This window comes from Barbatula barbatula (assembly GCF_947034865.1).
Source record: "Barbatula barbatula genome assembly, chromosome: 23".
In the NCBI taxonomy this organism is placed as follows: Eukaryota; Metazoa; Chordata; class Actinopteri; order Cypriniformes; family Nemacheilidae; genus Barbatula; species Barbatula barbatula.
The window spans coordinates 15,676,289-15,702,012 of NC_136786.1; the positions used below are offsets into that span (position 1 = coordinate 15,676,289).

The following is a 25,724-nucleotide window of genomic DNA, read 5'->3' on the forward strand; positions in this document are numbered from 1 at the left end:
CAGTCCCATAGTAATGGTGCAGTGAACAACATTTACTCCTGAACAGCTCTCGCTGCAGTATGACTTCTTATGTAACACCATAACCCTCTGATATCATCCCCAAACAGGAGAAAACTGGTTGTGTGTTTCAGTGTGCTTGTGCGGATTTATATTACTGTGTAACGCGTAACTGTGTTGTAATTGGGTCATCTGGCATTACCCTGTTAAATGTGCTTTATCTGTGTGAAGGGCACCAGAGAAATTCACATTACTGCTGTATGCATAAGGAGAGCTAAGTATGAGTAAGTGTATGTGTGACTAATGGTTGGGTGGCCTAGTTTTTAAAGACCCGATTCTGTGAATGAGAGAGAGAGGAAATGATCGAAGTGAGAGGATGAGAGGTAAACAAAATCTATCTGACTGTCTATCTATCTAGTTTGCATGTGGTTGATAGAAGGGGGCGGTTTAACCCGCTGAGCCCTGAGCTCATATTCTCATTAGCCTCTCATCACACCTGGGAGCAGGATGGTAAACTCTATAGGGTTCTCGCTGCGGATTGACTCCCGCAGGGGCTCAGAGGGCCTGTTTAATAAGCTCAGAATCTAGTCCAACACCAACACAGGAGACAGAATCATTAATGTGGCAATTCACTAACCATGCTCTCTGATGTGAGACGGGCAGACAGGAGAAAGATACAGTGTATTAAACACATATTAGATGTTTTCTTTATTTGTTTGAATAAAAAAAAAATCATTTTGCAGTTTTGTGTGGTTGCTGTCCTACTGTCTTGTGTTTAAACATTGTCTCTCTCTGAATTATTTAACTTTTAAGGATACACGCATGTTCTTATACAACAGCCCACAAATGTAGATCACAAACGCTGCATTTATCACTTCATACTGCCGTTTGACATTTGGGGGTTAGTTGAGACAGTCCTCTACTCAGTCATGAAACAGAGGGCTCTTTCTCTCTCTCTCTTTCATTTGTTTGTATAAATGCACTCTTGTGTATATTCTCTCTGTTTTCTGTAATCAAATTCAATAATTCCACCCAAGCGGAGCCTCTGCTAAATAGACCCCACTTATCACACTGCGTCCAGTTTTTGAGTGTTTGTTTCCATTTCCCTTTTTTACTCACTCACTCACTCACTCACTCACTCACTCACTCACACACACACACACACGCACACAACAAAATAAACAGGATGCAAAAAACACTTTCAAGATAAGAGACAAATCTCATTGGATATTTTCTTATACCCCTTTCTCTCCGCCAGGTTCCCAGAGTCCGGGTCCAGCGTGGCCCCATTTCCACGGAAGCAGAGCTAGAGATGACATTATATTAACACCAAAAATAAAATAATTGTTTTCAGCATATTGTTCTCACTTTGGTGCTCATTCTGAGCAATGTATATTGATAGTACAAGAGAATGTCGCTTACTGAAAATTCAATGTGTCTTCTAGTTGTCTCTGCATATTAAGCTTGGAATCAAGAATGCATTATAACATCATCAAAATGACACACTTCAGCTTTAAAACCCCAACGTTCTGTTTTGTTCCTTACAGAAACACTTTTCCTTCATCTCTAGGGGATACTGAAAGCCGCTGCTTAAAACTTCCCAAGTGTTCGCCTGCTTTCCAAGACCGAACTTTTGTCTCGTACTTTAAGTGCCTGGATGAAATGCACTCCCTTTTTTCCTGTCCGATGCTTTTAGTTGACGGATAACCTGATACAGAAAAAGCATAGACCTTTAATATCTCTTAGGTTCTCTGCTTCCTCTGTTTCCGTTCGATTTCCGCTCATCATCCAGAGGAAATTCCAATAGAAGAAGAGAAGAAATTTGGAATAACAACCAGCATTGCGTGATTGGAAGTTTATGTGAGTGTTTGTGTGCTTATGAAATTATATTACAGGGGTTTGGCCATTCAAAATCTGCACCCTTCATTTCACACTCTTGCCCTGGTACACAAATCTCCATGGCAACTTCAGTAGGTCATCCAATGGGAAGTGGAGGTGGGGCTGGGGGAGTGGGGTACGTGAGACACTGATTGGAGTGAGAATGGTGCAGTGTGAGTTCGTGCAAATACATGCACACTTGCTTGCGAGTGTCAAATCACATTTCCTACACTTGCACTATTTGATTTGCTGCAGGCATGGGAGGATAACACACCCTCTAGTTTCCTTCTCATGATGCAAAATAGTATGATGTGTGACGGCCTTCATATTTTTACAGCTTGTAGGAACTCCAAAATTCTTGCCCCAAAGGAGGATGTCATTTCCTTCCTTGGAGCTGTTGTGTCTTCCCGAGTTTGTTTCATTATTGCTATTCCATCAGCATCAATAATAAATTCACATCACAAACTTTACATGTATAATTCATTCCAGCTGAGTGGTGGAAACAAGGTCTTCCCTTTCTGAAACAGGACGAACAAAGTAGCTTACGTTGTTTAGTGAGTTTGCATTTTGTCTTAAAGGAATAGCTCACTTAAAAATACAAAATTTCAAGTTCATTATCATATTTCATCCTTGGAAAACAGTAGAGGAATCACAATTTGAAATGTTGTTTACATAACGTATAAATATACATGTTATATAAATATATATTACATAAATATACAGCCACAAAAAAAATGAAGAGACCATTTTGAAAATATTCTCAGTTTTTCTGAATTAACTATTGTATTTATAGGTATGTGTTTAGGTAAAATTATCATTTTCGTTTAAAAAAAAAAGTTCTATTTACATTTATTTGCGGAAAATCAAAATAACAGAAAATATGCTCTGTATTTGCCGACCTTAAATACTGCAAAGTTCGTGTTCACTTTTAAACAATTCAACAGTTAATATTCGTGCAATAATTTAAAAATATATATTTTTATGTGATAACCGTATTATTTTTATCACAGTATTCATGTCTTTTCATGCTGCATATCAGTCTTTCACATTGCCACAATACATCTATGCTGATTCAATAAAAAGTGTGATAAAGTATTTTATTTTTTCCCGCTGCTGTATAGCTTACAGATCTGAACTGTTTTTTAGGGTTGCCAGGGTGTTCATTGTATACATAAAGTCTTTCTGTTTGTGTTCAAAAGAAGTCTTGAAACACATGTACATGATGGCTGATTTTCCATTTTTGGGTGAACTATTCCCTAAAACCTCAGCCGTGTTTGTTGATCTGTGTCTTGTGTCACATATGGTCTAGCCGCTAATACACTGCAGCCACTCAACCACGGGCTGAATTCAAGCGTGAAGTTGATTGGAAAAAGTCTCTAGAGGAAGTTAAATTTTAAAATCCAATTGATCAATACGGCATCACTTAGCCTGATGTGCCTTGCCAACTTAACAAGGTTACATCTTGCTCCGAAGCGACGCACAGGAAATATTCAAGAGAAAGTCCAAACAATTCATCTCAATCTGATTATGCTAAACCATCATTTCACAAGGATGATTGTAGACATTATGTGATGTTCCTTTGACAACCGAAACCGTATTAATGTCAGTGATGGATCCCTGGCCGGGTTTAATTAATTTAAATAAACCGTGGAGCCGTAATTCACTCATGACTGGTCAGAATTGCGTTTGCCATCCCTGCCTCTCACATGGAGCTGTAAGATCACATTATTACAAAAGAATTCAAGTTACAAAAGGCCCCACATCGGTACGTGATATTTTTAACTTTACATGTGACACGGATCTGTTTTTGAACCGCAGTGTAAAAAGGAAAATTCACAAATGTTTCCAGTGAAATAACACTAAATACTCAGGTTTGGATCACAAGAAGATATTTTGAAGAATGTTGGTAGACAAACATTATTGTCCACCAATATAAAGACAAATACAACATGACGACAAAATATCGTCTTTTGTGTACTTCTTCAATATTACTTGGGACTTAAAAGTGTTTAGTATAATTTAACATAACAGTTCTTAACAGTCCTTAACTACTAAACTAGTTAACATGTATTTTTTTTCTGGGAAGAACAAAGAAAGTAGACTAAAAGTGTACTTACTGTATTATTTATTATTTTATACAGAACATTTGGATTTACTTTTTTGTAAGGGTTAACATGTTTGCATTGTAATTTCATATATGAGCAATGTTTATATTCAATTGTGTTGCTAATTTGATGACGAATACCCCAACATATTTGCACATACGGGTCAGCGTAAGAGCATTACTGTTTACATCAGCATCTGATATGGAGCGTATTAGAAAGTAATGTGAACAAAACCAGATTTGAGCAGAAAATCTGAGTACTTTGTCCTAAATGTGTTTATGTGTGAGCGGTACACCTTGGCCCTGTCTCTGTCTCCACAGAGCCACTCAGCAGACACCAATCAAACCACAACGGGACAGGAAAAGGCTTATCTGACACTGCAGCTGGACACACCAGCTGGGCCCCCCCACCATACCCTCATGTATGGACCACCATGAACACAAAAAAGGGTGAAGCTAAATTACCCCCCCACCACTACACGTACACTATGTGCCCCCTCCCCCATTGAGTGAACCCATCAAAACGGCTGCCACAGACACAATGGCTTGAGGTCAAGTTCACTTGCAGATGAACTGCCTGAAGTCAGTTTAGACACAAGCAACCAAACAGTAACAGCAGCTGGGATGCCTGACGTTGAGTCATTACCGCGTGCATCCCTAAGATATTATTTCTTCAGCTAAATCTCCAATTCTCCCATTATCTCAAATGTCCAGGATTATGTATTCATGCTTTGTGTGAAGGGGTGGGGTCTGAGCACATGTGTTGCACTGACAATAACAAAACGGATGTGCTGTACAGCTCAGGTAGCTTTAAACATATGTTTTATTAAACAAACTTGTTCAAGTTTCTCTGGAAACTGTGCTTTACCGTGTTAACAGCTAGAAGATAAACTGAAATAAACTCAACTGAATTGACAAAGCAGATTACATTTTAAGGTCATACACTTACTATTCATGCACAAACAGTTTCGAAACCATTACAGAACGCTTTAAATGGAAGCCACTGTTGTTTGTATTTTATTTACTTTCGAAACATTTGCGTCACATGTGCACATAACCTACAGTATGTTTCAGTCCCCAAGAGTCTCTCTCTTATGTATCATCCCTGTCTCAGAATGGCGAGCCGAATTAGCTTTTAAGCATTTTCACAATGTGAATTTTTTATATCAACAATTGCATTTTTACTAGTAAAAACTATAATTCTTAATATAAAGAATATAATTTCTTTTGGCAAGCCGAATTAGCTTTTAATCATTCTCAGGGTATTAATTTTTTATATCAACAATTAGATTTTTACTAGTGAAAATGCAATTACTGATATCAAAAATATCAATTGTTACCAGTAGAAATACTATTCGTGATATCAAGAATTACAGTTTTCACTAGAAAAAATTGAATTGTTGATATAAAAAATTCGTATCGTTAGTGATTAAAAGGTAATTCGGCTTGCCATAGGGGCCCAAGGGCGAGAGGGGATGACGTGGCTCCAAATTCCCTTGGGATCACCCTTAAAGAAAATGACATATCCGTATGTGTATTCTCTGAGGACTGACAGCACCGCATAAATGTGTTTGAGACTGATTTTCCCCGACATCAATTATCTCTAAATTGACAGGACACCGCCTCACATCATGGGGTACAATCGCTGCTTCCCCAGTTAATATACGAGGCTGTGTTCAATGCGTTCATTTATTATGCTGAGAGACGCGCACAAGTGGGTCTGCATGCACCTCGTTGCAGGATGCATTACGATTTTACCACAAGAGATGATGAGAAATTAGGGGGACAAAAGAGGAAGATGATGGACTGCTCTATAGGACAGCGGGATCGGGATGTTTGATTTGGTTCAAACACCTCTCTGTGAAAGTGGACTTAAATCCTTATGCATGCTTCAATAAAAACGTCAAAAAACATAGAACAGAAGTCATAACACGAATAATGTTATGCAGTAGGCCTATTCAAATTCAGACAAGAACAAATGCAAAAATGAGAACATGCCTGTAGGGTTCACGGTACAAACACGCACGTCATGTGATCGGGGGATGTTTACATGATAATGCATGTGTAAATAATCCATCTGCTTTATGCGTGTCTGCTCTTAAATCTACTCTCCATACTCAAATCCTTTGTTTGATTTCGTGTTTAAACTCGTTTGCCTGAGGAGGGATAACATGACCAAATGGATAAATGCACATGAATCAAAATAACAATATACATTTGCTTTATTTTGCTGCATGCAAAAATAAAGTCGCATGCACGGTAAAGTATAAATACTTGTCAAACGGGAGTATGAACAAAGTAGTTTCTTTAAAAATATACCACAGATAAGGTTTGTGGAGCGTATAAATATCATACAGGTGTCGCCCCCTGCTGGTCGTAATGAAGCTAGTTTAAATCCAGTTTGAGTTGTTATAAAGGTTGAACCTGAAAATGAAAATCTTAACCAATATTTACCAAATTGCCATTGTTTAATGGTGTCTGATGAAATCTGGCACATGTGGTGCTTACGGACTATTTTCTGCAGACCAAATAGAAGTAATTTAAGCCTGAAAATGGGCCAAAAAGCACTAAATACACTCCACATTGAAATGATTCACCGATTAAAACATGAAAATATATATAAAACATATGGAAAAACAGGGCTTCTGTGTGCTCAAATTTAACAAAGAAAGTTGTTTTTAACCTTGGGAGTGAAATACTTGAATTTTAGTCAGCTTAACTGTTACTGTATACTGCTATAATGAATAATTGCAGCGTTAAAACAGCTAACAAACACAAATTCAGGACATCTTTAATATAACAACATCTCTGCATGTCGTATAGCAACTCTGAGTATCAAATCGAGTATAAAGGAATATCATCTTAACACAAAAATGAAGGCACTACAACCATATGCATCTACAGTATACATAAACTCTCCACATCATGTGAACAGTGTGTTCTCATCTTTGGCATAACAGCTGACAACTGTTTATGGATATAAAGTGTGTGTCCCTGAGGCTCTGTACACAAGCTAACAACAGACCACACGCAACGTGGCACATTGGCACCGAATATCATATAACACAGTTTGCTCTCTTTATACACACGCAGACAGAGAAAAAATGTACAAGACACACACTTGCATTTGTAATTATAAGATATGTGCTCCGTCCTCTGGTCTGCCAAGTGAAAGTTCAAGTTGGGTAAAAAAGTACTAAGGCAGCTGGGTAGGACACTCGGTGGAGTGAGAACAGGTTAAAATATATCATAAAAGATAAGAACAGACTTATGGCAACATATAAAATCAGTCCAGCGTTAAGTGGCCAATACTAAAGCCGGCAAACGAAAGAGTGTGGAATAAGTCTCTTGGTTTTAATCCACGTGCTGCACACGTTCCTCTACGTTGAAAAACGTCTAAATCATGAAGTGTGTGTATCCCTCCGCCCCTGTCACGATAACATCCATCCAGATTCTCATGGCTTCTGGAGAGGGGGCCACCATGTAGTACACACGATCATGAGTCTTGACACTGAATGTTAAAGAAGGGTTTGGACTCTGTGGACAGAGATGCAAAAGAAATGACAAGGTGGCCTCTAGGGGGCAGCACTGGAACACATTCTTATGCTGAAACACTATCTGTAGGCCTACTGTATTGCATTGTATATCAGTCTGTTTTTCATTCGTGAACTTTGCACGATGACAAAAAAGTTTAATCTGATCTAAGCCAAACATGTAAGCTACAGTAAGTGTTGCAAAAGCATCTTCTAGACGGTTCCAGCATCAGCAAGATAAACATACGTTATGTGGCCCAAACATAGCTTCTGGTTGACCTCCACAAAGAATCAGTATCTGTTGAGTAGTTTTAATTTAATTTAATACAATTAATATGCAATAAAATATTAATATTAATGTTTAATTTTAAGCCAGCGCATGATGAAACCGTCCATAATTATAACCAAAGAAAAGCACTTTTGCTACCTTGTGGGCACTCTTTAAATGGTCATAATAGACTTCCTCTATGGCTTGGAAATAAATTACTCCTTTTAGTTTGGCCTCATGTTTATCTGAAAAGAATTCAATAAAAAGTCAGCCTTATGTCATTTGCATACATTTTAAATAGTAACTGTTTAATGTTTAAGGTTTTGCTAACCTGCATAGTAAGACAACGTCCTGCGGTTGCGGTCAAAGACAAACCAGCGCTTCTTCCAGGTTTTGATTTTGCCACCCATCTTTATGAGAAAGCCCCTGCACGTTTTCTCTGTGATGGAGATGTGGAAACAGGTCTCTGTGTTGTGGCCGGCCGAATCGATGTGGGCGCGAAGGTCGAAGTCATCTTTTCTTACTGGTAGGTAGCGTGTCAGCGGACGAGACTGAGAGTGAAAGGTCACGAGTCAGTCAACAAGCATGTCACAATCTGAAAATCCCACGTATAAACAATAGTGATTACGTATGTGTAGCTCTCACCTGTGCTCGCTGTTTCTCACGAAGTTTCACCTCTCTCTCAATGAGTTTCTGCCTCCTGCTGGTTTCTTCCTGCAATCTCTTTTCAAGCTCCTCTCGTCGTCTCTTCTCCTCCTCAAGAGCTCGACTCTTGTTTTCCATCTCTCTCTCCTGTTAGATAAATTACACCGTTCTTTGTGAATACTCAATGATTCAAAGTTTCTTTTAAGGCTGGACAATTGGTGCGTTTCAGCACAAACTCCCATGAAAAACATCAGAAACAGGAAGAACGGCACATTACCCACAATGTTCTTTTATTTCAAGCCAAATTTGCTTCAGTTTATGACTGACTGAGAAACTCAAAACACAGTAAACAAGCAGTTTGAGATCCAAGAAGCTTGGTACCATATGTGGTTCATTCATCCTTTGGTTTTATGGACTGAACAAGTATAAAAAATATGAAGCTTTATTAAGAGCCAAATTCCTCTCTGGAACTGGTTTTCAGGGGCTGTTTTCTTTCATAAACACATTTTGTTCAACCATATACACATTGCCTATTAACGTTAACCTGTTTTGAAAAATAACTCATAATATGAAGTCAAAATTTGGTCACATTGATCCCATGAATATGTGAAACGACAATTTAAGTGTCTATACAGGCATTAAACCCCAAACTACTGTAGACTGGTTCGGGAACAGAAAACATTTCTTCATACTGAAAAAAAAAAAGCATTTGAAATATATATTTTTGCCCTGACTCCTTGTCAACCTCTGACCGTCTGTATTTTAAGACTGAAGGTTTTTGCATACCCTGTGTTCCAGAAGCTTGTTTCTGTCGGCCTGAGCCTCTCTAAGAAGACGTTCCATCTCCTCCATCTTCGAAACGTTGGTGCTGGCACTACCAAAAATAACACAAGATAAACAGTTAAATTGTTCTCGTTTATGGCAGACCTCCCACAATCTAATGCCACACCCCTCAGCCAGGCACTAAAATACCATTACACTTAGTTTACACTGGAGACATGCGAACGTAAACATGTTGTACGGGCATGAGCATGTATGTATACATGCTGTAAAGAACACAGAAGGTACCAATAAAGTTGTCCGGTACTGGAATGAATTAACAGTCCGGGCAGAAAGAGCCTGAGAGCCCAGCACACAATCTTGACACTGATGCTTTCCATATAGACTTCAAACAGAACACGTGGAATAGATCTGACCGGCCCCTCCTTCATCTACAACTACAATTTTCCCTTAACCCCTGAAAAGAACATATAGTCATCATACAGCTTCAATTGGCATTATGGACATTCCGAAAACCAGAAGATGCTCTCCAACGATAAGCTTTCAAGTGAATGACGGCTTTTTTAGCTCAAACTGAAACTGCTTTTAGTGCAGGAAAAGTTTTAGACATTAATGCATGTCACATTTTGAGTAAATCGAAGAGCCAACATATAACATTGAAGTTTTGGGGGTGTTGTTGTGGCTATGAACCGTTAAAAAGTATGTAAAAAAAGAAAAGACCAATCATGGTTGGGTAGGCAAACGAAAGACCACTCATTACAATGCTGTATATAAATAATGAAAGCCGGACCAATCACAATTCAGTTTTCAAATATTACAATGACATCATCGTGACGGTTATAAGAATGAGTTTTCAAGCATCGCAACTGATTTATTTGACTTTTTCTACAGCATCTCCTGTTCTCTCAAAGCCCAAGACTGAAGTAGGAGGGTTTCAATTTGTTGGTCAGCTGTCAATCATTAATGACACATTGCTTCATGCATGACAATAAACATGCAGTCAGTACCAAAAAAAGCTTTAAAAGCTTACAAGAATTATTTTGTTGGTTTTAAAACACATTTCAATCATGCCATACATATACAAGTCAAAGTAAAGAAAATATCCCCAGTCACTGAAATAAATAATTCCCAGCATCATAACAACAGCAAAATCCACATGAGTGAATTCAACACAACGCAGACATGACCTATTCCAGATATTACTTGTATGTCATATAGAAGATACTCCATTCGATCTTCCCATCTTTTTCTATCTCCATTCCTTCCCAACCTTCCACCCAACCAGCTCACAAACTGCAGTAACATCTGGTCTCCTTGTTTCCATCTCTATTAGTCATCTCTCCTCTCAGTGTGTCCTGTACCAATCACACCTTCGGATCATTTCATCCTTATCATCTCTTACCGGTGATGCTGAAGATGTACAGTGGTCATTCCCGCACTAGAACATCCAGAACTGGAAAAACCAGGAGAGAGTAGCGAAACATACCACACAAAGCTCCCGAACCCGCGCTCTGCAGTTGATTACATTCAAACTCGGGGGAAAAAAAACCAGAATCTGTTTCCTCTAAATGTTCCTGTTGTAATCTGAGTGGATTCGTCCCTGGAGCTGAGGAGGGGGTGCGCACCGGCCTTCCCGGGCCCCTCAGAACTCACATTATTTAAGCAACCCACTCGTATTACACAATCACGGCCCATCGCCTCCAGCTCAGACACACGCAGCGTAAACACACGTCCACTGCCCTGAGAAATGATCTTTTGGCCTTATCTGTCACAGTCACTCATGTCTTCAACTTATCACTCTAAGGCACAGTTAAGGTTTATGGTAACCAACAGCCGAGCTCTCAGAAATGGTTCATAGATTTTAGATGCTCAGTTTATACCTGTATTCTTTTCTTTTTGGTGCACTCGTCAATATGTTTTTCTTTTGGCACCACACATGGAATTTTTGGCTTGAACTACAAACGGAGCTTTGGAGATATTTTGGGTTATGGAAGTCACATGTGTAAGTATCACGGTGATTTGACATGACCATCTGTAAGCTGTAGATCTAGAAACATACACTCACACGTTTTAGTGATTTAAAAGCACATTTTGGGTTTGTTTACCCCTTAAAGAAAATGAGTTGCCTTGTTTAAAATGTAAGTATACACATGTACTGTAGCAACACCTAAATATAAAGTCATAGCCAAAAGTGATGAGCAGCTTCGGAAAATGTACAATTTCTCTTTTTATTTTAACATATAATTGAATGGACTAAAACCTTTGTATTCTTGTCGGAACTTTGAATGTAAACTGAAGTGCAACATCAAGAAAAATGTAAAGACGCTTAAACATTAAAACAAACCTTACAGAGTCAAGGCCTCAGAAAATGGATACAAAATAACTTCACAAGATCAACAATTATTAATAAAATGTATCATTGTAGTCAATTGCATTTAGTTTATTTACTATGAGCTTGTTGTTCTTAATCATTTTTTTCAATTCAAATAAAACCCACATTCGCTGATATGCTGTAGTTTGTCTTTTTGACAAATAATTGTTGGTGTTTGTCCATTTTTTAATCTAACCCAACATGAGATAACTCTTCGATAACCTTTTTTTATTGTGCATTCCAATTCATATCAATCAAAAGTTTGTTTTGATTTAAAAAATACAGCTAACTAACACAATAAGTACATGATAACATAATACAAAACATCATTTTTTAAATGTTTTGACGGAGTTATCTCATTTTGGAACCAAACTTTTCGTACAAATATGCTCACCCGCACATTATTTTTGGCCACTGCTGTATAATAGTAAGAACTGTTTTTCTAAATGACAACTCCATATTTGCATTTATGCATCTGATTTTGTGTAATAAAGGAATATTAGAAAAATCAGCCTCACCTGGACACATTGTCAGGTGAGCAGGCGGAGATGCTAGTGTCCATGCTGTCTGAGCTGTCCACACTCAGCGTGTCAAAGGCACGGCTGTTGTCTTGGTAACCGAAGGTGTCGAGATAAACATTGGTTTGAGAGGAAGCACGGCCGCTTAGGTTACTCGTCCTTGTTCTGTGGTCCTCTCCGATGTGCTGCTGACTGTGTCCTGTTAAACCGACCAAAGAAATGAAGAATTCAGCAATAATTAACACTATGGGATCCACCATTAATATCAAGCTCTCCTTCCTCTTTCAGGGCTATTCTGGGCTTTACCTGAGAGTGCCGCATCACCCCCAGGAGTTGCTTCTTCAATCCTGCCGCCCAGCTCGGTGACCGCTGGGCGATCAGTGGTCAGGGCACCCTGAGGCCCCTTACCCTGCTCACAAAGACCAGCCAGCGTGCAATGATATCCTGACAGTACGTCAGAGAAAACTTTATTCCAGACGCTGGAATAAGCGCTAAGAACATCCAGAACCACAGATGGACGGGTACATATGAGTTTTCTTCTGGAGATGTGGAGCTTAAGTAGTCAAAATGACTATAGATAATTGAGCGGATGTGAGACTCCACTTAACATCAACAACAGCGAGCAGAATCACAGACACGCCCCTTTCTGATGATGCTACACGAGGGACATACAGATCTACCACCAGACAACACAAAAAAGCACAGACCACTTTTCATCTACTTTAGTTAAGTTTACATGGTGTTCAAGCTTTGTTGTATTCAAGACCAAAGCTGGAAATAAAAAAGCCCATTTTAAACCTGACTCTGGTTGAGATGGACGTTGATGTTTGTCAAAAACTAAATGAATGAATTGCCTGTCTTCCCGGCATTCTTCCACTATCTTCACCAAACAAATAAATGCAAACAAAGTTTCCACCCAGATGGGATAAACACCTCCTATTGGACAACAGCAACAAGGCCTTAGAGGCAGATGATTCACTATAACTTTGTTTTGCTGGTGGAAGGAGCCTAAGGCAATGACTACAGTTACCACACAAACAGAGAAATCACTTAAACCCAGTGACCAGTGATGCATGCAGGGTTAAAAAAACATTTAAAAATGACAATCCCCTCAATCACTGCCTTATTTACTGTAACCTTACGAAATAACCTTGGTTACTTCAGTTAAACCATAGTGTGTTTAAATCACAGGAACCACAATTATTATTAAATTGTTTGTGTACTTGATGACATCGCGCAGGTGGAAAATTGATGGGTCAATTCACAAAAAAACATGGTTACAACTTTAAATGAGTAACCTTATAAAAAAGGACCTATTACATCATAAAGCAAAGTTTTACTCATAAATCCACACCTCTTACATTTCTTACCTTTAATACATATATTTAAAAAGCTATGATTTAAAATGTAATGCAGTAAAGTTATTCTAAGTAAATGACTGATAAAGTACCACCATATATGGAAGGTCATAAACTGTTTCAGCGTCCGAACGCTCAATAAGATGATCTAGCCAAACAACAAAAAATGCTTACATACACTCCTTTATCTTCGTAACGAAATCCCACATGGCCAGTCAGCGATTAATTTTTCATAATTTATTCAAATATTGATTTTGGAGATTCCGTAAGCCTGGAGACTGTAGTGTATACTGTGAGTTAATAAAGGCTCCGCTTTAACATGCGATGTGAGTAAACGGTGCTCTTTAACAGATGTTTAACTTTAGCCCCGCTTGACATGAATAGACGCTTGGGCTCGGAAACGGTATTCCTTACGTCACCACTTCACAACAAATAGGAAGAACAAAAGCGAACACAAACACCAAATCATGCAGAACAGAGAACATTAAATTATCAAAACGACAAAAATGCATTAATGACTAAAACCATGCAATAAGTAAAATAAAAAAGTTTTCCCATTTTAGTAAGACTGATGACATCAGTTAGGTCCACGGCCAATGAAGGAGGCAATAAATGTCCCCCGGACAAGGACATTCTTTGCCAATGAGGAACCCCTGACATTATATAACAGGCACATCTACAATAAACTACTGCAGGCTGAAATATCTTACAAAATGCCCTACCTTTCTTACATCTGCCTGCAGGGAGAAAGTCATTCAAGATTAACTTAAATCCGTAAACCTCAAAAGCACTATTTTTGATCATTTAAACCCACATAATAACACTGTATATTTTTAACAGAGAGGTGGAGAGCCTTACCCTTGTGCAGGCGGTGCGTTTCAACTTGTGTCTCTTTAGGAGAGACGGCGAGACCTCGATTCAACACACTTCCACAGCTGGAGCTTTGAGTTAACGGTGAATGAGACTGAACACAAGAAGATGCTGTCATTGCTTTTATTACACAACAACAATGACCACTAACAAAAACAAACAATTACAGAAAAGTACTATTTTGTCAAACATGTGAAAGCGTTTAAAAACAAAGCTCTGGTGGACCATTTTAAGTTATGATGCAAATGAATCACTTTGAAATGATTCTTTGAAATAGATAGTTTGAAGTAAAAGTGATTCACATAAATGAATAAACAAAGTTTGTTTTATTAACTACAGCATGAATAATGATAAGCTCTACTTTGGGTATAAATGCGTGTATGCTTACTTTTGAGGGTATGTTCCGACCAAGTGTTGCACATGTGAACTGCGGTGTTACAGTGGGATGGGTCTTCTTCCTAGGAAGAGTGTCACTCAAATGAGCTCCGCTCTCCTTACCATACCGCTTCCTTTCCTCCAAGGTGCGGAAATGCTACGGAACAAAATGTAAAAGGTGAGCAGCTCATGACTTGTGCTCATTTGTACACACGCAGGCCTACACGCAAGGTTTACCTGCCTGTACCGACGCAGTTTTTTGGCAGGAAGAGGAGGAGGAGAAGGAGAGGGGCTGAGGAAGGTCGCTATGTCCTCGGGCCAGTGCACAGAGGGAGGTTTGATGTTGGGACGAGAGCATGCGGTGGAAGAGAATGGAGGAGCAGAGGGAAGAAGTGAACAGGAAGGGGGAAGGAGCTTTGGCAGAGAGAGGAAGACGGTATGAAAATTAAGAGTGAAGGTCAGGAAGTAAGGCAGAAAAGGGCTATAGTAGTGAGCAATAGTTTAGCCAAAATGACAATAATAGCTAACTCATCAAACCTAGGGACACAACTGTAACTCATGGAATTGTATTTTAGCACCTTCAAAATAGCCATCATTTGCAAAATCGTACTCGCTTCTTGACTCTTCACCCCCAGTAGCTCTTTATTTACAGTAAGAATACAACTTCAGGTTAACTTTTTAAATCATAAGAAACATTTCAGTCAAGTGTTTTGAATGGTAGTGCGTATGTCGACTTTTCTTTAACTAAACAATTTATTTGATAAAATATCGGTCACTTTACGTGTGTATAGCGAAACTTCAATTGTTCTTGTGACCAGTTATTGTACATTTCGTCACGAGACACGGAAGAACCGACGAGAATTTTAGGTTATCGACTTCCTGCTGTATTTGAATTTGATGTTTGTTAAAAAAAAGTTTAGAGAATAAAAAAATGGGATTGTTCTCTCACACATCTATCGTTTCGCTCCAGAAGACATTTGTTAGTCCACTGAAGTCATGTGAATTACTTTAATGTCAGCTTTTATAATGGATATACATGCATTTTGTATTTTCAACATGTTCAACAGGTCCTGTACATAGACATAAAATGAGAAAATATTTTATTTAAATGTTTTTGTTTGAGTTCGACTGAAGAAAGGAACACATACACCTGGAATGGTGTGAAAAGGAGTACGATGAAAGAATTTTCATTTTGGATGAACTGTTCCTGTAAAGAAGTATCAATATAAAAAATACCAAGAGAAAGAGCTTGAACCAAAGAACCTGAGGAGAGCAAAGAACCAAACCCCACAGCGACCATGTAACATGACATTATGCTTCATATTTCCTGTATTTCCAATGGCCAACATACATAAACCATCCTGATCACACACACCTCAGCCTCTCCTGGCGGTGCAGTGCTCTCTGCAGGACTGGGGTCAGGGCTGGGCTCATTCCCTATGGCAGGGGCGTCAGGGGAGAGCTGGGCTTGGTTAGGGAGAGGGGCAGGGGTGGGCTCTACTCCCAGTTGAGAGTACAGTTCATTGATCTCAGTGACTGTAACATAACCCTGTGGAACAAACCATTTGAAAATGGGGGAGATGAGGGGGTGAAGAAACAGAAATACATTCAAGTGGGTTAAAAATAATTATTAATAAGCAAATAAATAAGTGTAAATTCATATTATAAAACAGTAAATGTTTAGGGGATGATCAAATAAAAGAAAAGCTCATATTGAAAAGATGCAAGCAATTTTTGTGACGTGTTAAAAGTAGTGCAGAAACCACACACATTATCTTTAAAGCAAAAGTATTATAAAACGGTCAGTTCTGGTCCTCGATTCTAATTGGCTGAGCTGAGTTCTAATCCGTTATAAAATACCCCCAATTTATAATGTCTGACCGCATTACATAGACTAAATATCCTTTTATTTACTTTATTTTATGAAATCTTGCCATGCATATGGAATAACCGCTTCGCGTCGTGCCACAACGCCCCAGCTGTAATAAAATGCACTGTAACCCACTGCTTCTTGAGGCTTATTGCTCTCATATAGGAAATTATTAGTATGTTATTTTTAATATTAATACCACAACAGCCCAGTGGATCAGCATGTTAGGAGATATTTTGGAAAGCAGGAAATTAACGACATTTCGTTGCGTGCACAAAGCTACTGCGTTACCTCTGCGTTTTTGATAGAAAGAGAGGAAAGAAGGGAAGAAAACATCAGCAGGTCGGCAGGAAGGGCAGACAGGGTTTTGTGGGCATGGCTAAATTCGCAATGAGGCAGACACACGTCAGCCAATTGGATGCAGTTCTGGAATACAGGGAAACAGACCCGTTTCCAGATTAAGGAAACGACTGGGCTAACACAAACAACCCTCAGCGACTACAGACTTCCAGACTGCAAGCTGTGTGAGTGTTGCAGGAACACATTTCAATGTAGTCTCATTTCTATCGTGATGGTGATCATTTGGGGTTGCCACACATGGTTGTCCTCATGTGTGATCCAAGAGAGGACAATGTTGTAGTTCATGTCAAGACAAAAGAATGACTACAGACACTGAGAGGACATGATTTGAGATTGACAGCTTTCATATTGCTCACCTCCTTCATACTGCTGGGACTGACAGGGAATCCAAGTGTCCCGGTGAGCTCTGAATATCTCTTCTCAAGGCTGACGAGATTCTCCTTTTCCTGGAAAACAAAACCGATTTGTGTTATACAATAAATGATCCGGAAAACTAACAATTATAAATGATGAAAAATAATGTTGCAGCCAAAACATACAGCATGAATTTATTACATTTACGCACTTGGCAGACAATATCACTATAAACGGTTTCATCAACTTCCGGTTTGTGTTTGGTTATCATATAACAAAACAATTGATTTGATATTTAAATTAATATGACTTTATATTAATATTTTATTGTATTAAATAAAATAAAAACAACTCAACAGTTATTGATTCTTTGCAGAGGTCTACCGGAAGTTTGGCCCACATAACGCTTATGTTGTTGCTGCTAAAACCATCTATACAAGATCAAATAAAGACTAAGGTCATACCCGAAGTAGCATCATCTGAAGATTACTCTTTTCCTTCAGGAAGTTTTCTTTGTCCCTTTCAGCCTGCTGGGAAATCTGTGTGCATTGCTTCTTCAGGGCCAGGAGCCTTTCCTGATGACATCACACATTTTTTTCACAATTATTTTCATATGGCCTGTCAACCAACATCATTTCCTACAATCATCAGATCACACCTCAATGCGTATTGTGTCGATAATACTGTGTGCATACGCAAGCAAATAACCCACCTTGCTCGTGACGGTGCTGCGCTGAAATTCAGCGATCTCCCTGAGAATATGCTGAGTCTGTGTCTCCTTCTCCTCATCCTGACGACTCTCTCGTTCCAGCTGTTGAAACTCAAGATCTTCAAAACGCTTGGTCTCCACCTCCAGCGTCTCTGCATCCTAATACACAAATATAAAGGTCTACGTTTGTGCTGTGTTCAAATGTTCAAAGCGGACTGTGCACCAGCTAAGGAAGTGAAGTCAGCTCCCCAAGGTTTAACTAGCATCAAAGACACCAGCACCCCCACTTCTTCAACACCAAATGTTCTCAGCTCCTCCACCCTCCCTTGGGATAGAGATGAGGGTTAAGATTTAACGGCTGGAATCGGGCCAATCACAGTCATAAACATGCCAGAGCCACCACATGCCAGACAACGCTTGAACTGCACAACTTTCCCCCGTGACCGCTGACCTTTAGATCAATCATGTCAACACTAACATAACATGACCTTCAGCAACCTAAAGAAACCCTGCAGGCATTCCACACACTTACATAAAAAGCCAGCCTACTTCACGCTTCAAAGCCGACAGCTTTAACTAACCCTATTATTTCCTCAAAATGACCTTGTCGCATTAAAGAACATTATAAGAAATTCACATTATTTTGTTCTGTCCTCATGGTGAAAAATGACTAAGGAACTCATCATTTTGTGAGTTCAAATCTAAAGTCAGGCAAGACATGCTTTTTGAAGATAATGCGTTGAAATACATTCAATAATGAAATGCATGTGATGCAAGCGAAAAAGACGGACGGAGGTGAGATGGAAGCAAGCACAGAAGAGAAGGACTTGGTTAGGAGGAAGAGAAAGACGAAGGCTGTGTGCGAGTACTGACCCTGCTGAACTCCAGCTGAAGTTGCTCTTTCAGGGCTTCAGGGCAGGTGTCCAAATGAGTCTTCTGCTCTGCTAGCAGATACACCAGGCGCTCTAACTTTACGCGCTCCGCATCTAGCTTGACTTTGTCCTTCACACGCGCGTGGACAGGATGCAGGAAGACAGGAGAGAAGGGTTAGCGCTGGAGCAGGTGGGATGGGCGGGGTTAGTTACTGCAACGGGTCAGCGGGAGGGTATGTAGAACATGATGGAAAGTGTTGGATTAATGGAGAACATGAATGACTCTCTTTGATCAGCAGGACACGATGACAGTTTGAACTGATATCATTGCGTAATTGCAACAATATCTTGATCATCCATACTATTCCTAATTGGAAAAGTTCAGTATACCTGAATATTCAGCATTCCTTTTATTTCATTTAAGAAACGATATCGTCAAACACACAATAAAATTTATTGATTAACGAAATAATTGTGTTCCCAACAACGCGCCAAAATAAAAGTCCAGTGAACTTGAACAAATAAAGACACAAATATAAAATACTTTATTTTAATACACTGTACCTCCTATTGTGAACTATATACTCTAGTATATATATAATGTGTAATGTATAGTATAGTATAATATAGGGGTTTGTGGTATTAAATTAGTAAATATGATAAACTTGATAAACTTTTGTATATTTACTATAGTAATGTCCAAAAACACTTTATTCATTAATTTTACTACAGTGTACTGTAATACTTGCCTTTCCAGCATACAACAGCATTTATTCATGTTGGCAAATATATAACTGTTGTATTAAAAACACAGAATCTAAAAAATCAACAACCATTTGGAAAAAAATAAAGTGCGATTCATAGTGCCCAACCTGTTGTTGTGAAATTGCCATAGGTTTATAAAAGCAATATGATACGAAACCACAATGTTCAATAAATATATTTATTAATAGTCACAAATAACAATTCAGTCCATCAAATCTAGTCTAGATGCTTGTGGTTGATCAAATATACTAAATCGAATGCATTACATTACAAAACATAGTCACCTTACTGTCTACCGCCTGTTTGTGTAATGCATTCTAGGATTGCCTTATTCATAAAATAAATGGCAAGGTATTTTAGAAGGCAGCCTCATTTGACTACCTTCGACCTTAATTTATACATGGAACAGTTTTTGTGTCGCCTGATGCTTTAACACGTTCGGTAAACTCACTAGACTTTGAAACAGAATTGATGTATGGTCACAGGTGTGCTTATATCGACTAATTCACACCAACTTTGAACATGGCTCGTCCAATCACATTCTAAATCCAGAAACATCCGTAACATAGAAGCAAAGCAACCAATCTTCACAAGAGTTAACACCTCTAAAACGACCTTTGAGATTTAGAATCGTGTGTCACTGCAGCTGCCAGGCTGAAATGCAAGAAGCCGGAAGTCTGAACTTGACCCATGTGGATGCAGATGACAGACTTTCCACAACCTGCTAGCTTAGAAATCCCTTACATCAACAGAGTTTGTGGATACACTCAGTTTAGCAGAGGTGGTGTATTTAGAGCAGACCTGGGATTATCTACTGTGACACACACCGAGATGCTGCCAGGACGTTCGTCCATGTGTGTGTGAGAGCAAATAAACATATTTTTCCCCTTTTCATTTCATATGTAGGGTCCAAAAGGAACCCTCTGCTATTGTTATGTAAATAAAAAATGTGCCCGCAATAAGCATTTCTTTTTGTAAACTATAATATTTGTACCCATATTTATAAGCAATGCTAGGTCTGGGGGGCTATGGGCGAATTGCCCCTCCAGATTGATCTTGAGCCTCTCCAAAAATATCCGGCTGACAATTAAAATAATTAAAACTGAAATACTTATTTTTAAATACTTACTCAATACTTATTTGTATTATCTATTAAATAATAATCTGTCCATTTAATCACAGACATTTTTAAAAAATGATACATGCAATGCACACCCAGTCGAGCCAGCCTAGTAGTGGGCCTGTTTATAAGTGTTGTATAAGAAAGTTTCTTATTAAAAATATATGCAGACTGCATAGGTAATATGCAGACACTTGTACACAGAATCGACATACCTGAGATTTTTCCGCCTGTGCTTTGTTTTCGATGTCAGCCATCTTGTCCTTAAGTTTCTCCAAAGCATCTCTCTCCTGCTGCAGTTGAGCGGTCTCTGAATCCTGTTCACCCTCCAACAGAGCGTGCTCCACATCCAGCTAAACATACAGACACACTAATGCTTCATCTTATCTGACGTTTTAATTTAATTGCTTAGCTTTTTCAATTGTGAGCACAACAAACACTAACCGCAGCTACCGTATAAAATTCAATAACATTGTGGCAACCAGTGATGTTCTGGACCACCTAGAAGGTGCCTCAAATAAAAAGAGTCTGAGCTCATAAAACTCCTGAAAGCCCCAAGCTCATAAAACTACCATGGAACAGCTCTAGTTTGTTGAATAAAAGTCTAATGGAACAGCTGAATTAACAGTAAAGAGGAACTGCTGGCAGATGACCAGCTTACGTACCATTAATTCAAGTGATGGAGAGTTCAAGCTTCGACATCAACAGAGCCATTACTCACTTTCACTCTAATATACAATGACATTGTCCTTTTAAGCCACGTTTACATGCTGAAAATGGAAACGTTTTTTCTTTGCGTTTTTGAAAAGTTTCACGTAAACATGACAGGGTAATCAAAACGGTCTGCGTTTACATGGATCTAGGAAAACAGATAAAAACGCTGCAGTATACACGCCAGGCCAGTGGACGGTGATATTGTTGTGTAAAGGAACAGGACGTGCCTTGGCACATGCACAGTTATAAGCCAAAAGTGCTTTTAAACACCGTTGGTCGACGTATATATGTGATTAAAGTCTGACGAATGTAAATAGTGTGTCTCCGCTGGGTCTTATTGGAGCAGCGAATCCACATTTTGCTGGGAAAACGTTAATACATAGTTGAGCAGCAAGAGCTCACAGTACTGGAAGCCAGCATATTGGCTATACTCGTGTGACTGAGCGTGTTATACGCATGTAAGTGACATCATCGTTTTCAGAAAGTTCCCAGTTGCAGTTTACATGGATACGAAAATGGCTGCGTTTTAAAAAAGTTGCACGTTGAGATCCATTTTCAAAAGTTAGCGTTTTCAGTACCCTGAAACACCTTTTCCGTGTAAACAGACGGACGCATAATTTTTTGCATATTCTGTTGAAAACAGTCTGGTAACGGCCTGTTAGGAACATTGTACTTATAAATACAGAAGAACGTGTGTTTGTGGTCAAAAACTGACAAAGAAAGACCGATATCTTGGCACCTTCTCATCTTGCTGTGGTCTGCATCACAGTTCCTGATCACTCTTCCACATGCGCTCTCCCACACAAACACGTGACTACATCCCTCTCTCAACTTATCCCACCATCCATGAAATCTCCCCCTCCCTCTCTGACCTACCTCTCTGATGGACTCCTCCATCTGGTTGTCCAGGTCTTTGATCTTCAGCTCCAATTCATCCATATTATTCAAGACCTGGATTCTTTCCTCCTCGATACGTCTCACTTCCAGCTTCAGCTGTGCATTGTCCTCAGGTGCCTGCTAGGGACGTCATAATGTAAGAAAGCATGCAACTAAATCAAAGTTCTATGAGATACTGTGCTATTGTGAATATGTCACAGCCAAAGTGGGAAATACTTATCAATAATAAATACTTACATTTTTCTCAAAGGTAAACTGATAACGGTAAGGCTGATAGCTAACGTCTGTGGATGCTGGGTGTTTTGACTTATTTTAAAACACTTAATTTAAAATACTATTAAAAATATAAAGTTTCAAAGCAGTAAATACAGCGTGAACACACCCCCTTCTGGCAGCAGCACTGACCCAGAATTCACTGAATGAAATTACAGTGATGAATGTGTCCAACGGACACTCCGAGGAACAGAGGGGTTGCTACTACCTAGATTTCCTTAAATTTAATATCCGTTGAAGCCGGTCTCCTTGTTTTGAGTTTCAGAAGCAAACCGTTATCTGTGACTGGGTTCCACGTGGATGAAAGAAAGAAAGAAAGAAAGCTATTTGTCCATTGTGTGGCACATGGTATGGAGTGTGTGAGAGTTTGAATCAACCAATTACAATGCGTGTGACTCTTCTATATTTGGACTGTGATGTTTATATCACCTCATCTCAGTTTATGTTATGGATGAGGCACATTTCTGGGTTGTCTCCACACAGTTTCATTGTTGGGAATAAAAATTTAACAGAATTTATTTTCATCATTTACCCTTATGTGATTCTAAACTTTTATGACTTTTTGTCTATAGCAGAGCACAAAAGAAGATATTTTGAACCATTTTTTTTAACATTGGCCACCGTTGACTTTAACTTTTGTGTATGGACACAAAACCATTTCCCAAAATATCTTCTTTTGGTTTTCACAGAAGAGAGAGTCATATATTGAATCATATGTATAAATCACATATTGAATGACATGAGGGTGAATAATGAGTGAATAATCCCACCAACCAACAGGTAAAAAAAATGTTAATAGTCAGTTTGCACATTAGTTTAACAGAATTATTTCTCACGTGCATTATTCCATTCATGAGAAGAAGGGAAGACAGCACCATTCCTTTGTGGATTAAAGTGCATGCGTGTGGTTGTGCATGCCAAGGAAGGGTGGGAAACTCTTATAAGGTCACAGGAATTTGCAGTAAGGAAACGGTCAGGCTTTACGAACGATTCAATTACCTAACAAGATTAAAGGCATATTGCATGTGGGAAAAGACTCCCGGCATTAAGCTATACTGGAGAACAGCCTGTCGGAGTCACGCTGGAGGTCACCTGATCAGCAGAGATTAGTCAGTTCCACAAGTGAATAAAAGTCTTCTTAAAGGGTTTGTTCACCCAAAACTGAACATATTTTCATCATTTACACATCCTCATGTCATTCCAAAGACTTTTTCTTATTATTAAACACAAAAGAATAGATTTTAAAGAACGTTGGTTTCAAAAACAACACTGGACCCCATTAACTTCCTTTGTATGGATTCAAATCCAGTGAGACCTTTCTCAAAAGTCATATACAAGTTTTGAATGAAACAAGTGAATAACTGATGAGATCATTTATATTTTTAGGTGAACTATCCCTTTAACTTCAGTTTAGAAAATGTATTGTGGTTTTTAAAACGGTTAATAGATTTATAACTTCAATTTTCCTGTTATGACAATTTTGTGTAAATGATTTGTCATCAGACAAATCCACATTGGTGAACCATTTTTTAAACATAACAATTACCTTGTTTGTCCGTATCAGCCGAGTAGAAGGTGTGGGGACGGAGCAAAACACACTTGATGACTCTGCCCTAATTTCTCTCTGTCCACTGATCCGGCGCTGCCGTACCCGTCTCTCCTCACTAGCCTGGGACTCCCTGGTTTTGGACCCGTAGTCATTCTCAGTAGAAAAGCTAGCTGAAAGACTGGCAGAATCTGAAAACGTAGACTCGTCATCTGACACTTGTAATTTTTCCAGCTCCTTGTTGATTTTCTCCAAGTCTGTGACGGCAGAGCCGGTTTTGTTCTGCTCCGCACGTCCCAATTCTGAGCACAGACTCAGGATAGTCTCCAAACGCTGACGTTCCTGTGAATTCAAGAGCCAAAAGAACATTTAAATTTGCATACATACATCATTCAAGATCAAAATTTTGAATGCAGACATGCAGCTGTGCGCTCTAATACATTTGGAAACAATCCTCAACTTTGAAATACACACAGATTTACCTTCAGCAGTTCTGAGCATGTCCACATGTCACAAACCCTTTGCCAAGTAACAAACATCTCATTCTAATAGCCCATGTGCAGCGCAAAGCAAGCAGCGTCTCAACATTGAATCCAACCAGTACATGTGCATGTTAAAAAGACAATGAAACCGACTGAAATCCCTAGTCTGTCCAGGTGTATAAATCCAAAAACAGATCTGGTGTGGGAGGCAGCACTGGTTCACCCGGGAATGAATTTGGCTTTAAGGAAGCCCTGCATTTATCATCAGACATTGAAATGCATAAGAACACTCACACCAGTCAATCCAAAGCCTTGAAAAAAGATATCTCAGGTTCAGATAACTGTGAATTTTTCTTCCTACCCGCTTTGTAGCGCAAAATTTAACAGTAATAATATCCACAGGGGAGCATTTCCTCGTAAATGTAAACATGATCCACAAAACAGCTTATAAGCCTCAAATTTGCATGAGCCATGATCCACTGATCGAATTTTCAGCTGTACTCACCATGTTATCAGAAACAGAGGTCAAAGTGCACATGGTGACCTCCAGCCCACAGGAACAGAAGACACATTCATCCCCAATAACACGATGCCAGGTTACATTTCCCAATCAATTAAAGACAAATTACAAAACAAATGCACTCAACAGACTCAAAGGAAAGACAGATCTCAGAATCTGGGCACGGAATGAACCGTTAAAACCCGTTATGACCCATTAAAACCACTGACGGCACTGGGCAGGAGAAGACATACGAATAGCAGCAGTGTGATTTAATCCGTCCGCTGAAACTCATGGCTGCCCCACCTCCATGCCAGTGCATGGCCGAGGGTAAACCTTGTCATTGGCTCCCCCCGTTGATATGAAGAATACTGACAATGTAAACAATCCTATCTATATCAATTCAAGGTCAACAGCACTCTATAACACCATATTGGGACACAAACAGCATGTAATTCAGGCAGTAAGACTGAAGGGATAATTTCTTCTGTGACAAGCTCAGCGAAAACTATATTTGGTTTAAAATTAAATATTCTGTGTATGAATTTCATCAGCATCTAGTGGTG

The 25,724-nt window shown here is 39.1% G+C and overlaps 1 protein-coding gene across 11 annotated transcripts in view; it reads right to left on the bottom strand.

The window, feature by feature from the left end:
* Nucleotides 1-4,785: 4,785 nt before the first annotated feature.
* phldb2b (pleckstrin homology-like domain, family B, member 2b) overlaps nucleotides 4,786-25,724 on the bottom strand; it is a 38,287-nt gene continuing 17,348 nt past the window's right edge. For 3 of the 11 annotated variants that reach the window (XM_079488323.1, XM_079488319.1, XM_079488329.1), the window contains 15 exons: nucleotides 24,178-24,519; nucleotides 22,338-22,478; nucleotides 20,963-21,100; nucleotides 18,864-18,992; nucleotides 17,994-18,149; nucleotides 17,746-17,856; nucleotides 17,284-17,373; nucleotides 14,711-14,854; nucleotides 14,311-14,416; nucleotides 12,095-12,293; nucleotides 9,212-9,299; nucleotides 8,426-8,572; nucleotides 8,112-8,331; nucleotides 7,940-8,025; nucleotides 4,786-7,516 (listed from right to left, as the gene is read on the bottom strand). In XM_079488323.1, the coding sequence (XP_079344449.1) occupies nucleotides 7,376-7,516; nucleotides 7,940-8,025; nucleotides 8,112-8,331; nucleotides 8,426-8,572; nucleotides 9,212-9,299; nucleotides 12,095-12,293; nucleotides 14,311-14,416; nucleotides 14,711-14,854; nucleotides 17,284-17,373; nucleotides 17,746-17,856; nucleotides 17,994-18,149; nucleotides 18,864-18,992; nucleotides 20,963-21,100; nucleotides 22,338-22,478; nucleotides 24,178-24,519 (2,238 nt within the window). In that variant the 3' untranslated portion in view covers nucleotides 4,786-7,375. The remainder of the gene's footprint in view (nucleotides 7,517-7,939; nucleotides 8,026-8,111; nucleotides 8,332-8,425; nucleotides 8,573-9,211; nucleotides 9,300-12,094; nucleotides 12,294-14,310; nucleotides 14,417-14,710; nucleotides 14,855-17,283; nucleotides 17,374-17,745; nucleotides 17,857-17,993; nucleotides 18,150-18,863; nucleotides 18,993-20,962; nucleotides 21,101-22,337; nucleotides 22,479-24,177; nucleotides 24,520-25,724) is intronic. The other 8 variants (XM_079488328.1, XM_079488326.1, XM_079488321.1 and 5 more) reach the window with 3 other exon arrangements.